Here is a 16,852-nt window from a genome sequence, read left to right on the forward strand (position 1 = left end):
ACTGAATAAGCTTTACAGCTGCTGTTGTCAAAAAACAGTAACAGTACAGGGTTACTGCCTTTCAAAATTCATAGTTTAGTTGAATAAAACTGTTAGGGACTTAGAAACTCTATTATATTATATTTATAATTATCAAACTTTTGAGTAAGGTGCTATTTAGATTCTCGACTGCAATATGCATCAGCTGGACATTCAAATTCCTATACAGCCCTTATCCTTCGCCACCCAGCCAGGTGCTAGTGGTGCTGCCACGAGTCATCAGCAACACCTCCATGGAAACATATGCCGGTGTACCCCGCTTGAGTGCACCCACCCCTCGTGGACTGTTGACCGCAACATTTTCCTACACTGAAATAATTTACATCAACTGGCTTTATAAATATCTTTATAAATAAAAAAGAAAAGAAATTACATTTCAATGTTATAGTATAACAGTAAGAGGTATCTTAACTTTTAGGGTTTCCAACGTATGCTGTTAATTTCACTTGAATAGCTCTAAATAAACCCTATGGAAAACAATATAACCTCCTATGAATAAATGGTACAATCTGTGTTGGTAATACTCCAACTAGTGACTTTCATATTCGTAACTCAATTAGTATTTCTCTGAGTGCCTTCTATGGCCCTCTTACTCGGTCCTGGCTAAGCACTTGTTCCTGTTCAATGCCCAGCAACAGGAGCGTAATGGGTTGGAGGAAAACGAGTCATGGGCAGGCGCAGGACACGATATGCAAAGTGCACAGGAATGCAAGTGGGCCTTCTCGGGCGACTGGCGAGGTTCGACGGGCACGAGCGCCTAATTATTCAAATGGAGGCGGTCTGATGCCCTCTGGAATGCCCTCCGTCCTAGACGCAAAGCCTCGAGTCCGTCGCCGGTCGGGGTGAGCGGATATTAGTTAAGACAGCGGCGCGCGACAGTCGCCCGCTTACCAACTCCTGTCGCCGTGTCCCGCACATTTCCGTGCACCACTGAACTTCTGGCCCGAAAGATCATCGTAGCCACACACAAACACATACACATACACATACACATAGGGGAGTGCTGGGCCGCATTTTTAATTGTCACGTTACCTGACATTTCCAGGAGCAAGACGCATGTTGTTTTGACGTCGGCTAGAAATTTATTAGAAATGCACGGCGATGTGTCTCTTTGTCGGCTAACTCAACTTGGCTTAACTTCCGAACAGGTTCATTACGCGTGCCGGCGACACTCGGCGCGGCGTTGACCTAATTACCTGTTTAGGTTTTTTAGCTTGTAAATTTCCAGCCCTCGCTACTTCTACTTATAGGGGTGGTAGGCTACATACTCCTGCGGGTGGGTCAATGGTGTCATTAGAGTTTAACTTGAGCGCAAGGTGCAATATCCTGGTAGAAAGGTATCCTATATTTTGCATCAAGAAATAACTGTACTACCTTCATTTATTCATATTTGGTAGTACCTTAAAATCGAGTGCAGTAAAATGTGGCTATAAAGTGCAAAGTAATAGCTCATTTTCAGCCTATATTGCCTAGTCTTTCCCTCTTTAAAGTCTGGTTATATATATGCCAATTCCATGCGCCTTGCATCATCATATGTACACACATGGCCGGGAAAACGTCCGACTGCCATTTCCGCGGAGCTAGCCGCATAAACTAAGCTAACAATTCAACTAAAATGCCAACCAGATAATAAAACTCAAATCGATTGAAGAAGTGGAAGCATTGGCCTTTCCGGGAGATGGAAGATGGAAATAAAAAATGCGAACACGACGCTGGGAGTCGGGAGAAAGACTTGCAGCCGGGCAGGGCATTCAAACGACCACCCACACACTTTGGATACGGAGTTGGAGTTCGCCATTTGGAGGTGGAGCTTGGAGTCGGATGCAGAGCATCCTCGCCGCCTGCGCAGTGTCAAATAGACAACGAAAACAAATGCACTAAAAAGAAGTTTTTCAAATTTTAGTTCGAGAATTAAAGTTATTAAAGTCAAAGTTAAAGTTAAATATTTATCATTCTTGTTATCATATTATTATTATTGTTATTATTATAATAGATTGAATTGAATAAATATCTTTTTTTGGCTTACAAAAATGCATATAATTTAACTTGGGATCAAACTACAGGAAAACCTGTGAATATTGGGACCATTATTAGAAACACTCCCGAATTGTTCTCAGTGTTTACGAGTGTTGCGTGGAGCGCAGGCGTAGCCTCCACAGGACGGACAGATGCAGTTAAGCCGACTCGCGATGGAGGCATATTCCAGCGAATAAATATTATCATATGGAAATTTCGCTGCGGAGCAATTACGAATGCAGCCAAACGTTGTGGCAAGTGACCTGGGAGACGTCAATCCAGGCACAGGAAATCGAAGTCGCAACTCGACGGTTTTGACGATGATGTAGCACCACCAGCTTTTATGCACTGCACGCGGAGTTCCCTCCGTTCCCCGGATCGCGAGCCCATCTCCTCCTTCACTGAACCCACCGCCATTTAGACTATGTTCATAGAGATCGCAGCGTGTCGCAGTCGTAGAAAGTTTGAATGGAGCTGGCCGAGACGGGTACAGTGGTTGCAGCCTAAGTGGAACATTTATGGACTCAGTGCTAAAAACTTGTATGCTAAGAGAACTGAATCAATCTGCGAAAATACTATACACATAAGAACTACCTTAAGTCAAAACTAGATCATTAAACTAGACTAAGCTACTATTTTTACACTTTAAGATTTTTATTATATTTATATATAAGATTAATATACTAATACTAATACTAATACTAATATTACCGAAGGTAAGTTACCTTAATGGAGTCTCCACTGTTCTCTGGCAGACCCACAAGCAACCGTATCCACTTCAGTGGCTGTACGTACCTGTTGGAGCTGCGTTTTGGGGGCGCAGCAAATGAAATTGCCAATTGTTGCGCTTTCGGTGGCAGTGGAAGTGGAGCTACTGTTTGCGTCTCGTTGCTGCCACACACCTTGCAGCTGGAACGGAAGCGAGCCATCTCTGGGAGATCTCCTGCGGGTCGCCGTTGTTATAGCTCCGTCTTGCCACTTTCAGCGCTGGCTGCTGCCTTTTTAAGCCATTTTAATATGAGCGTTGCACATCTTGTGGGTGTGGCTGATTGGGCAGGCCAAAAAGCTAAGGCATCGGACCAAAAAAAAAATAAATAAATAAATAAAAGAAGGAAAACCAAACCAAAATGGATGAGCTCGGGCCCAGCCCGATGATCAATCTCAGCCATGGAAACGCTTTACCATGATGATGATGATGATGAAGACGACGACGTGGACTCTGTGGCCGCTGATGGTTTTGATTCCAACCACAGCCCAACACCAGTTTCGCAGTTCGCTACTGGTTTTCCACCAATTAAGTAGGCGTGGGCATTTGAAAACGTTAGCCCCATCTGTCAGAGGAGGAAGCGATCTATTTGGCTTATGGAAATGGCAGACAGGCCTGGAAAATGTTTCAATTATCAGCCGTTTAGGTAGTAATTAATGCCAATGCAATGGCAAGGTGAGATTGCGATGAACACCTGCAATGGGATTTCTTTTCTTGCTATCCTCCTGTTAAGGAACGGAAGTAAATTGACACGCCTGCAAAAGGACACCCACTTCTAATTTATTTTTACAGCACTACGTTTCCGTTCCCAGAACACCCCATTGAGTTTGGCATTGTCCTGGGGAACAGGTCACAGGAATTTCATTGTTGGCAGGTTTCTTTTAATTTCAAAACAGCAACAAGTGTGATTTTTTGTTGCGATAACTATCAGCAAATGGCTTTCTTATGAACTCTAATTCACTTCAAATATTTTTAAGGATTTTTAAGGATATGCTTACACTAAGATTCTAAGAGTCTTATCAAAATCTCATCCCAAGAAAATTTTATTATATTTTTAAATTGATTATGTTCATTATGGAGCCTGCATTTTTAAGCACATTGCTGTCGAATAATTTCACTTTATTTTACATATAACTGGCTCTTAGAAGCTGCAACAGTAAAAGCCACAGAATAAGAAGGCCAAACCAGATCTTGTAAATTATGCAAAATCATCCGCATTTACTAGATAAATAAATGTCCCACCAATGCTAAGTGCAAAATCGAGCGAACAAAGTGATTCTTGGCCGGTGCAGAAAAAGCAGCAAATGCAAATTGCTGGTGGGAAGAAGAATATTTCCGGAGGAGGACGGAGTAAATTGGAGCGCTACTTGAGGATTCTCCCACAGCCCACTGGACTACTTTTGCCATTCGATGACAATAATGTTGTCTGCGCTTCGTTATGGCCAGCTAGCAACGCTGCCACTTGGGCCTCACCTGATCTCACCTCTAGCCATTCCCATTGTCACCAACGACATGTCCATAACCATAGTCTCTTGGCCAACTGGGATCAGTGGTGGCTGAGGAGGAGCTGGAGGAGGGGGAAGACAACCCGCTGAGTTGGGCATTGTCTGCACGCTGGGCAGATTTCCCAGAATTGACACCTTGCCTTTTGCTACAGATTCGTACTTGCCGCGCCAAGAAGTCTGGCCTGTTCTGTTTGGGCAAAGAATGAACAAAAATAATACAAGACAAGGGGAAAACAATCCTGCAGCACATTCATCATCCGGACAATTGTCTCTGCCTTCCAGGTGTTGCTCAGGAATTTCAATTTGCATAAATTTGGTCCAGATTTGCGTACAATAGAGTTAAGGGGATGCGAGTGCAACACCCATGATTATCGAGACACTTTTCTTCCAAAATAAAGATGTTGCCGATCTGCAAAGGAAGCAGAACAATGACCCTTAGCTGCTTTTGAATTTTGGGACTCGATTTGAGTGCAATTTGTGTTCAGACCAAAAATTTTCTATATCAGAAATTAATTGAGCCTTTAGATGCAGATGTGATATATATATATAAACAAACACATACAATATTTAACCACCTTTTACTATATGTAAACACATTAGAAGAAGATCCATATTCCCGAGCAATCTGTCCAAACAAAAATATTACCGAAAACCGAAAAATATCAGGAAAAAGGATAAACGAAATTATCTTATCTGAAACATTCAACTCTCAAGGGTTAGTTGCATAAAAAAATAATGCCAAACAGACACTTGTTAAGCAGTTGCCACACAAAGCAAGAAAAAAACGAGGTAAATAGATGCGGACTATGAACAAATATTGGCTCGACGACCGCAGGAAAACCGAAATGTTAGATAATTTAAGTGTCATTTGGACACGCACACGTTGGGCACCTGAATTTTGAGCATTTAACATTTACGATTCCCATTGCCCATTTTGTTTGGACGCTACCTAAGGTGATCGTGATTTTCGATGACATGAGCATATTTACCACAAAATGGGTTATTTGCCCAGTCAAAAAAAAAAAAAAATATACATATTTGGTTGGGCTCGCAAGCAAGATGTTGCTAGGCAGGTGCTAAACGATAAGCTATCTGCCAGTAAACTAAAAATATATATCTTTTCGAATCGATTTCCAGAGCTATCTGTGGCCAGACCACCGATCGAAAACGAATAACCATAACCCGCGCCGCTTGACAACATCGTTAGAAAGCCATACAATTTGGCTTAGCATTGTCCCGCACTGAGGTCCTTTGTCCTCTGTCTCTGGCTCGAAATGAATCCTTGGCGAGCGCCTTCCTGCACAGCATGCGACCTGGCATTTTGCGCAGTTTTCCTTTCCTAATGGCAACGTTCTAATGGCTTTGTTCCTCATTGTTTTCCCAGTAGCAGTAGGTGGCGCATTAGCGCTGCCCGATCCCGCCTTTTGATCAGGTGGGCTCTTGGCTAAAGGATCCTGAACATCTGTGCACGTACTACACTGGCAAAAATAGTTCCAAATTTAAGATGAAACACGATTGGCGAACGACGTCAGTGTGGGCAACTCTTGAAGGACCAACTTATATAGCTGTGCCTTGATAACAAGAACAATTCGCAAATATTGAAAATAAATAGTATAGCGGTTTCAGAATCTGCAAATATATAAAAGTATTTACCCAGCATGTACATATGAAACCTGTCCTGGCACAAGCCAATGCCGCAGTTCGAAGGATCAATCTGTGATCTCCTCATACAAAGGCAAAAAGAAAAAAATAGAAGCCTGCTCGTCCGCAAGGACAGGTGATGAACATCTTTCTTCTTCACTCCTGCCATTGTTCTGCCAAAACAAGAGATACCAGGAGTCAGGCGAAAAACGAACCTGTGCCTAGGCTATGTGGCGATGCCTATCTCCAAGTCTATTATTCGCAAAAAGATCGGAGGTGGAGTACTCCTGAATAGATCGACAGCAAACAAAAGCGGAATATGGACAGCTGACAAATCCGAAGAGATGAAACCATGTCGACGATGGCTTGTGGAACACATGCCAGCTGCCCTGGCGAAGATCAGGATTTGGCAAGGTGCTCTACTCGTCTTGATTACATCATCAACGGCTAGGTGGTCCAGATAAAATAATCTCTAAGCCCGCTTAGAATCGAACAAACTGTCAGCATAAATCTGGCTTATACATATGTAGTTTGTCATAATTTTCAGCGGTGAAATTTTCGGACCCTCCTAATTGATTGGGAACGGATGTGGCAGCCATTCTCGATTGCTTTATACCTATTATTAATTGCCATAAATCTTGGAGCACTAATAAGAAGTCTGGGCCACAAATTCAGTGCTCAAGCTGCAAAGTTGCCAAGGCATTTAAGCCGTCATTTGGTGCGAGTGACAGTGGTCATAAGGTGTTAAACTATTTTATTAAAATGTTAAAAGGGTTAATACTAATTAAAACACTATTAACCACAATACAACTTTATGTTCCTTAGTTAATAAAATTAAATTTCCGACACAAACAATGTGTTACTAAAATAGATTTTATTTCTTTTTGGCCCACTGTACTGTCTTTGATTTCAGCCGTTAACTGTTTCGATGCTCGCCTCGAATTGCTTTCGTCAAATTATATAATGATGCCAACAGGGACCGGCCTACAACTTCAAAATCCGGCGACCAGGTCAGCAGCAGGAACCACGCCCACTCGCAGCCCTCGAAATCAGCCGACCACGCACCTTTTGCGTGGGTGTGGCCGTAGCAGGCCAAATAAAAGTCGGTAATCCTTCGCCGACCATCGAATCCTTTTGTGCGAAGCAACGGACCCTTTTCTCTGGCCACTTGACAGTTTAACCAAAAATGCAAACCGTTGAAATCAAGTTAAATAGGTTCTCGTTAAGCAGGGCAGGGCCGGGATGTTGAACCCTTTCGTGGTGCCTTTTTGGTGGTGCCTCTTTGTCCTCGCCGCGGAGCACCTGCCAAATGATTAATCATCATTTTGCCGCGGCCCTCGACTGAAGTGCGTTAGTTTGTATTTTCCGCTGCTTCGATGCTAAAAGCTCATCAATTATCGCCCCGAAAGCCCAATGCATCTGCCTATTTTGGGGATCGGTTTGTCAGTCCGCAGTCTCCAGTCTTCAGTCTTCAACTCTTTTCGAGGCGCCAAAGGTCGCACTTTCCTCTTTCATTTTCTCCTCCAATCATGTCCATCAATTTGATGGGTTGTAGGCGCAATGGAATGAAGTTTTATTTTATAGCCCAGCACGTGGGAGGTCCACAGATCTCACCCGTAATTGGGTTACAGATGTTGGCCTAAGTAAGGAGAGGTCTTAAACGCGATAAAGGCGCGTAAAATATGGGTTGGCTGATTGGGCTGCTCAAATGTGGCCACACTTTCTTCTCGGTTAGACAACTAACTATTTGAGCCTATGAAAAATTTAAAATATTATCATAAATTCGAGTATGCCAAAAAAGTTTTATTTCCTTCGATGTGGTTTCCAGTCCGCCTTTCAATTTAAATATATATATTTATTTAATAGAGAAAGTACCTAGCCTTTCTACTCTTTCATGCGAGTTTTCCTATCCATTTCCATTATCCTGGATTTCCGACTGGGACCAACGCACCGACATCGGCACACTTATCCACAGCCAAAGCCAGGAATCCACTTCAATCGCACGCGCAGATGTTTCCCCGGAAAACCATTCAGGATTCGATATTGAGGACTCAGGCTGCAAGGATTTGTTCATTAGTGCGACCACTCGAGGCACGCTGCATTTGAATAAATAGAAGCAAGTAAAATAGAATGGAAAAAAGGAAACATGACAGGCGAAACGGGAGCTGGGGATCCCCACGAAATTCGGGAGCCGGGGAAGCGTTGAGTAATTGAAAAGAAAGAAGCGTGCGCCGGCCTGGCGGTATATAAATCACCGTGCCACAGGATAATGCATCCCGAGTGCCCCGGAGCACTAATTTGAATTGCACCCCGGCATCTGCCTGGAAGTGCCTGGAAGTACAATGTCTGGCTTCGCCCGAATGCAATAGGAGATCCCCCCGATCCGGGATCCTTTATGTCTGCCCGAATGAGCCGCACCTGGCTGTGATTTTGAGAACCCAGCCACTTTGGTTGGCAGGGGAGCAGGTTGCAGAAGATCACAGCCCACAGATCGAGGACAGAACATGTGCCCAAAAAGCGGAGCCACAAAAACCTCTAACTGCTTAAATTACAATATTAAAAGTTTATTGTATGGGACAAGTTAACAGTGGACATCGGAAAACGAATCTTTCAAGTAATTTCTTAAGAACAAATTCATAGTTATACTTTTAAGTCTATGTTAAGTACTACTGAAACCTAACTAAAATTAAATTTGATTAACTTTGATTTGTTTATTTAAATATAATTTTTTTAAATGGTTTTAATAATATTATTTTCAGCTTATTAAATTTACTTACAGTTAGTCCCGCTAATATAGGTTACTTTTTTGTAAGTCCAAGAGCATTCCTTCAGCTGTGGACGTGGCACGATGGGTGGAGGACCAGTGACAGAAATCAGATCGAGTGCTGCCGCTTTTGTGAACCCAACTGAACCTGCGCGGAGTGTACCGTTGTCCCATGTGGCGTTGCAACATCCCGGCAAGAAAATAATATAACATGAAGAAAACAGTTCCAGCTGGTGGCACGAGCGTAATGCTGTCGTTATACATTTTTACAGGTTGAAACCATAGCGTTGGAGTGCATTTTTTGCGATTGCAAATGGAGATGCACTGGAAAAAAACAAGAGTAATTTAAAAAAAATAAAAATACCTTTTAAATATGCTCCATATTTGGAAGTGCTCATATTTAAGGTGCCCAAGTTAGTTTCGATTTCTTCCAGTGTAAGTTTTGGGCACTGTGGTGGGCATGTTGGTTAGGAGAGGAGGCATCCACAGGCACGCCGTCCCAACTAACAGCCATTAAGCGGCTGCCTCCGCCCCCCTGCGCCACAATTTTTGCATATGATACTTTGGACTTTTTTTTTTGGATGGAGCTCCGTTGCCGCCTCCTGCTCATCGAGTGGGTCATGGTTTGGGCCACGGCTTGGGACCAGGTTATCGCCCGGTTTATGGTGGCATCGCGCGTCATGTTCATGCCGAATTCCCGCTCCGTATGTAATAATTTTCGCCGACTCCATCGTCATTGGCAAGCTGTTTTTGGGGAGTGCATCATTATGCTCGTGGCATGCATTATACTTAGTCGATGTGATGCAAGTTAATGTTGTTATAATGTGTGTGGCTACTTGGCGGGCTAAAATGAGTTGGGTATCGGCTGGCTGATTGAAAAAATCAAAAAAATACTTTTTTAGCAATATTTCAGACCTCGAATTCATAACAGATATTATAAATCTTAAGAAATCTAAAGGCACTTTTGGAAATTTATGCAAAGCTCTTGAAGTTTCTGCTTAACATATATTGCGTTTTTCGAAAAGGAAATAAATTTCTCCTGACGTAATTAAGTACTTGTTTTAGTTACATGCATGTAGTATGTAATATCCGATCAATAATTCAGCAAACATAATTCAGACATTTCAATTGCTTCTCGTTTTTACGTTGTCTGGGTGGCATTAAAGGTTGTAAACTTTATTTACGACATCCCAAAACTCGACCTGCGTTTCGTTAATCAAACATAATGTCCTGCAGCATCGATGGAGAGAAAACTTTCATTTGCAGAAGACCTTAAACAAAAAGCCCCAAGGGGCAACAACAAACCGCACGCACTTTCATTGCGCCTGGAATTGGGTTTGGTATTGGAAACATAACCAAACTGAAGATCCCCATCCCCACAGATCCGTGATGCAGTCTGCTGTGGCAATAATAAAAATGCTCGATTGTAATTCTCCTGCTGCAATTATTGTCTCAGCTTTCAAATGCGGTAGGCCTCGCAAGTTTTCGAGATCCGAACGGGGCAAAAGTAATTTTCAATTTTAACAGCCGGAGCATAAAATATAAAGCACAACTTGCAGCACACACTTGTTAATGCCACACGTTGGGGCAAGTGATTCCTGTCGGTATGGATGCACTGCAAATAAAATTATTCCTTAAAGTCTGAACAAAAAACATTACACTGCTCAAGCCAATAAAATATATTTAGATATCCGATGAAAGAAGGTATAATAAATTTGTACTTACTTTTAATTTTAATTTAAGATTAATTTAACTTAATTTTAATTTTACTTCTTCGCAGTGCCAACTTTTGTCGCTTTTTGCCGTGTGTCCTGCAAAAAGAGGGGAATTACAAAAGTTTTTCATGTCTTCAGACAAATCTCATTAAAAGGCGTCGCATCTTCGTGTCGAGCCCGCAAGGAGTCGAGTTCTCGGATCGAGCTGGAAGTCGGCGTCCACGTCCACGTCCACGTCCATGTCCAAGTCCATCCAGAAATCGTGGCCCAGTCATCGGGCGACTTGTGGTTTCTGGCCCTTTTTACCTTATTTTTTTACCAGGCGGGAGGCGTTGCATTTAAAATGTCGTTAATAATTTGTTGCTCGCCCCAGACAAAGATCAAAATACAGAGAGCTCCGAACGCTGAAAGCCAGAAACCCTTTCTGCTTTTTAGAGCTCGTCGTAAAAAAGTTTTATTATTTTTGTTCCGTTTTCATTGCCGCCAAAATAGGATTAGCCTGTTGCGGCTTGGCCTCTTTTTGCGTCTTGTTTTTGTTTAATTTGGCTGGGTTTTTTTCTTTTTTGTTGCCGATCGTGTCTGGGATGTTGCAACATCCAAAAATCGCTTAAATATCACCATTTTACACGCTTCCAAAATGTTATAGCCGGGCAAAAGGATGCGTATTGGCTGCGATTTTGAAACGAAGTCTGCGGTTTGCTTATTTGGGTCACCTATTTTCAAGTTTCGTGATTGATTTTTAGCAGATCTGCGGCTGAATATATGGAAATGAAGTTAGTGGTTTTAAATACTAAGTTATCAAATTGCAATACCATATTTATATAACAAAAGATTTAGAGGAGGATCTGTTACCATTGACTCAGCTGTTGATCTTTTCTGCTTGTACGGTTTTCTATATTTTATTTATTTTTTATTATATTATTAGTTGGACCTGTATAATTAGCGATATTTCCACTCTCACTTGCTGGCGTGGAATTGGCCGCAATGAACCCGTTCCAGTGTGATTTAAGAGCGGCAACAAACGCAAACTAATTAACTTGCACAGCGGTCGGTTGGTTAGTCGCCGTGTCCGGTGGGTGGTCCTTGCCCGACCCACTCCCGACCACTTTTACTCCGGCCAGCGCCAAGAACGAAGCCAGAAAAAAAAATTAGTTAACAAGATCATTAAATCTTTGTTAACAGCCTATCGAGCAGAGACAACGGCAACAGAGAATCCGCCGTCGCCCAGACTTCTAAGACGGATTGGAGGAGACGTCATGGGCAGCTTGGTCATATAACCACCACAGCCAAGCCAACGACGTGCGATAAGATAACAGATGCCCAGAACCTGGGACTCAAGCTGATCTCAATACCCATGCCCAAAGTACCTGGACATGGCATGTAAACCGGAGGACGTGGCACAGACCACAAATAGTGGACAAAATAGCTAAAAATGGAATGGGTTTTCTTTCAAAAACTAGCTATTATGATATATATATTTTATTCTATTAAATGAGAGCTGCTAATTAAAAGGTATTTTCGGTAATTAATATAGATATATGTTGAAATTCTAATTTTTATATCCTAAAATGAATATTTTAATTAAAATCTCGAATTTATTTATTAAAATGTATTGATTAAATGTAAAATAGACTGGAAGAAATATAATCCAGATGCTCATCACTGCCCGCCAAACTAGAACCTGTCTTGTAGAATTGCACATGTTTATCTATTAATTTATGCTGGCGGTTTTTGGGTTCCTCGTTTGGCAATCTCAGTGGCATCGCACTTGCGCCCGGATAGTCTGCTTCCTGGGAATTCCTGTGGAACGAGGGGGGGGGGGGGGAGGGGGGGGGGGCGATCTGCATCTGGATGCGAATCCTCTCGAGCACAGCAGTCGCCCTGCCACAGGGACAAATGCTTGATAAGAACGCTAATTAAGTTAAATGCCAACTGTGTGTGGTTTCTACACTGAAAAAATTATATTATAAACAATAAACCATTATACTGACATGCTGAAATTTCATGCAGGTTAATTGTTTAATTATTAATAATTATATACAATTTGACATATTTGATTTCTATGCTAAACTATTAAAAATTACTTTCTCCCTTAATAATAAATTTGTTTTCAGTGTTGCCGTGATTCCAGGTAAGTGATCAGGAATTGGCGTGGTTTGCTTCCCTTTGATTTATGGCCTGCCATTGGACATCGGTCGGGAATGGGAGGGGGCCACACCTACTATCTTATCTGTTGGGTGAACACTTTCGCTGTTTGTTTGTTTGGGTGTTGTTGCCACACATCTGCTACTTGGTGTCGAGCGTGCTTGTGTGTGGTGTTTTCCACTTGAGGACCGCGACGATGCTCCTTAATTGTTTACCAGTTGTCTACTACATGGATCCTTTCCCTCCCACAAATCACAAAAACGCATAAATATGAGTATTTTTAAATTGCTTCTTTGGCGCCTCAAATGGTTTTCAAATCGAAGAGAAAATTTCGAGAGCAGAGCAGAAACAAAGTGGAAACGAAACAGTGTGTGAGTGAAGAGAAGCAATTGGCTTAAAGAGAATGGGAATGCTCTTCTCCGTATTGAATTTTAGCTTGGCTCTTTGTCAATGTTCTAGTTGTATATTTACCGTATTGTATTTCTGAAAAATTTTAATGTTAAGCATACTCCGTTAATTGTAATTATTTTTGGGCAAAATCGAATCAAAACCAAACAGTAAAATGCTTAGGAATTGAATAGTTTTCTATCATTATTTGAAGACGAATTACAGAATAATCATTTTAGTACGCGGATATGTGCTACTGTTTCCAATATATTTAATATAATTTATTTATAAACTGGGGAAACAATAGTTAAACAAAAATTGTCAAACTTTTTGCTCAAAATCAATTGAATATTGCTTAGTTTTGATTCCTTACAATAACTTACTTGTTAGTAAACAACAATTACTACGTTCACTCCTTTCGCTTACCAAAAAACAGTTTATTATTGCAGAAATCTACCTGCTAATTAATGCATCCCCGTGTGTCCTAAAAATTATAGTATTTTATGTTGGTTACCTGACTACGTTTTTTGCGTTTCAGTTATTAAGTCAACTAATGATGCACCTGATAATGATAATGAGGTAAAAGGAAACCCTCGTTCGCTAATCCTCCAAAAGTTTGGTGTTTTCGAATTTCTAGTTAAATTTCTAGGTAAGATCATAGCTCTCCTTATTGCGCATTGAATGCAAATCCAGAGAGGACGAGAGAGAGAGCAGCTGCGGAGAGCACAACAGCGCACACAGGTAAACATATTTGACTATATAGCCCACACTAGAGCAAATATAACGGCATCGCTTCGTTTGCGGCTTCGATTGGTGCAAGTGTACGAGTTCGGCACGTGAGGCAATCGTACATAAACAACACGAAACCTGTTTAGCCGAGTGTCGCGATTGGTGGAAGCATCTACCTGAATGAACATGCTTACTCTCGTCGGAACGCCCGAGAGAGCGCTCTCTTTTGGCAGCTTCGTGTGATGAGCCGAGTGCAGGGGCAGTATAAAAAGGCCGCACCACCACCAAACTCGCTCAGTTATTCCCAGACTCTAACCGAATCACATAACCAGCTCTCCCAACGCAATATACCCGAAATATAACCGATATTCAACCGCTTTGCTTAACGGAACACGCGTTTTGTATCTGTGCATCGATCGAGTATTGTGCCTGTGTGAACATGACACACTGAAAACAAAGTGACGAAAATTAAGAACTTTTTACAACAATTCCGGTAAACAACTATCAATAAAAAAGCCAGTAAAATGCATACCGTGGAAGACATGTTGGTGGAGAAAAACTACAGCAAGTGCCCGCTGAAAAAGCGACCAGTTAATTACCAGTTCGAGGCGCCTCAAAATCATAGTAACACCCCAAATGAGCCGCAGGATTTGTGCGTGAAGAAAATGGAAATTCTGGAGGAAAATCCCTCCGAGGAGCTGATCAACGTCAGCGATTGTTGCGAGGACGAGGGTGTGGATGTTGATCACACAGATGATGAACACATCGAGGAGGAGGACGAGGACATCGATGTGGATGTGGACTCCGACCCCAATCAGACCCAGGCTGCGGCTTTAGCTGCTGCCGCAGCTGTGGCCGCCGCTGCTGCCGCCTCCGTGGTTGTGCCCACGCCCACTTACCCGAAATATCCCTGGAACTTCCACATGTCGCCCTACACCGCCGAGTTCTACAGGACCATCAATCAGTCGGGTCATCAGATTTCGCCGCTGCGTAGCGATCTCATTGCGCCCAGTTCCCCGAGTGACTCGCTGGGCTCGCTGTCGCCGCCACCACATCACTACCTTCATGGTCGCGCAAGCTCCGTTTCCCCGCCCATGAGATCGGAAATCATCCATAGACCCATCGGTGTGCGGCAGCACCGTTTCCTGCCCTATCCAGCGATGGGCGGTTATCCGAGCTTGGGCGGCTATACCCATCATCACCATGCGCCTATCTCGCCGGCTTATTCCGAGAACTCCTACTACTCCATGCGATCGATGACGCCTGAATCCAGCTGCAGCTCCTCGCTGCCCGAAGATCTATCCCTGAAACACAAGAACCTGAACTTGAATCTGAACACTAGCCAGCCGGGAGAGCAAGCAGCAGCCAAATCCGGAGATATGTCGCCCGAAGCTATCCCGAATGCCTCCGCCAAGAAGGACAAGAACCACCCGCCGCGTTACCAGTGCCCGGATTGCCAGAAATCTTACTCCACCTTCTCCGGGCTGACCAAACATCAGCAGTTCCATTGCCCGGCCGCCGAAGGTAATCAGGTGAAGAAGTCCTTCAGCTGCAAGGATTGCGACAAGACCTATGTTTCGTTGGGCGCCCTGAAGATGCACATTCGCACCCACACGTTGCCCTGCAAGTGCAATCTGTGCGGCAAGGCCTTCTCGCGACCATGGCTCCTGCAAGGACACATTCGCACTCACACGGGAGAGAAGCCCTTCAGTTGCCAGCATTGCCACCGGGCCTTTGCAGATCGCTCGAATCTGCGAGCTCATCTGCAGACCCACTCGGACATCAAGAAGTACTCCTGCACCAGTTGCTCGAAGACCTTCTCGCGGATGTCCCTCCTAACCAAGCATTCAGAGAGCGGATGTCCTGGCGGCAGCGCGGGATCCTCCAGCAGCAGCGAACTCAACTACGCCGGCTATGCCGAGCCGTAAGGCAATACATTGTATAGCTGAGATCCCAGCCATGTTCCACCAAAAATTAGTTCCTAGCTCTCTTAGGCGGCTCCAAGTTCCCGAAACTCCCAGTGCAGACACACAACTTCAAGCAGAATTTCACTTGTTTTTATTTTCTAGTCAGCATTTTCTCCCAGAAAAGAGAAAATTAAAAATTACGTTTTAATTTGTACACACCCCGCAACATTTTTGAAAACACCACCACCAATTTGAATAGCTCGAAACATTTTTTAGAGTGTGTGCCCATAATATATCCTAAAGATGAACTTTGTAAAGTATTCTTCGATTTATCCTGTACATAATGTATTATGTCTAACTGTAGACTCTAAGCTGAACAAATGAAACGCCAGACAATCGTAAGCAAGACATACATCTCTATATTTTATACGATAGTATTTTTAGCCTAGCTGTAGAGACCGTAAACTATTTTTGATATGACCACTACTTTTTCGCGTACACATTGAAAATGTTCTACTTTAGCTTAAGTGAAGATAAGCAAACAACACATACATATATTTTGATACGAAAATGTTTTGTAATTCTAAGTAATTTATTGCATCAAGCGAAGAAAGAAGAAAATACATTTTATTTACATAAAAAAAAAAGTTTGAAAACGTTTTTATTTATTGGGTGGGCTTAGGGACTTTTTAATTTCAGGATAATGTGCAAATCGTTCTACACAAACGTTGAAAAAAAAACTTTTTTTTCTAATTTGGTTAATTATGTAAGTAAGGCTACATTTGATACTGCTATGATATTGAAAAAGCTTTTTTAATTTTATAATTTTTAAACATGTTATTGTCATCTTGGTAAATCATCTTCAGAACCGTCTTTCTAAATCTTATAACATTTCTGGTTTCTTAATGGAAATTTTCTCATATTTAAATGTATATACAATCTTATAAATATTTATCTTTTGGATGCTTAGACCACATTTTTTTCAATTGTCCACATTCAATTAAAAGTCAATTCCTATTTCCGGCAGAAGGTTCAATGGAATCTAGAATGATCGTGAGTGGTCTTCCAGAGTTTTGGTTTTATTGGGTCATCATGTTCTTCTTTCCGAACAAACAAACAAATCGAATGGATTGGAACATAAGAGCCCCACCAATCAGCCATTCGCGACATTTTATGGCCCGCCCAGCAAAGCAAACATAAGGCGCATTTTCTTTGGCAGACTCGGATCATAAATTATA

At 42.4% G+C, this 16,852-nt stretch overlaps 1 protein-coding gene across 1 annotated transcript; it reads left to right on the forward strand.

Moving 5' to 3' along the window:
• Positions 1-14,015: 14,015 nt before the first annotated feature.
• LOC6611357 (protein escargot) lies at positions 14,016-15,989 on the forward strand. Its single transcript, XM_032727209.1, has one exon. It carries the CDS (start codon positions 14,232-14,234, stop codon positions 15,633-15,635), a length of 1,404 nt encoding a protein of 467 aa, XP_032583100.1. The 5' UTR covers positions 14,016-14,231; the 3' UTR covers positions 15,636-15,989.
• Positions 15,990-16,852: the final 863 nt, after the last annotated feature.

The sequence above is a fragment of the Drosophila sechellia genome, chromosome 2L (genome assembly GCF_004382195.2).
Source record: "Drosophila sechellia strain sech25 chromosome 2L, ASM438219v1, whole genome shotgun sequence".
Classification (NCBI taxonomy): Eukaryota; Metazoa; Arthropoda; class Insecta; order Diptera; family Drosophilidae; genus Drosophila; species Drosophila sechellia.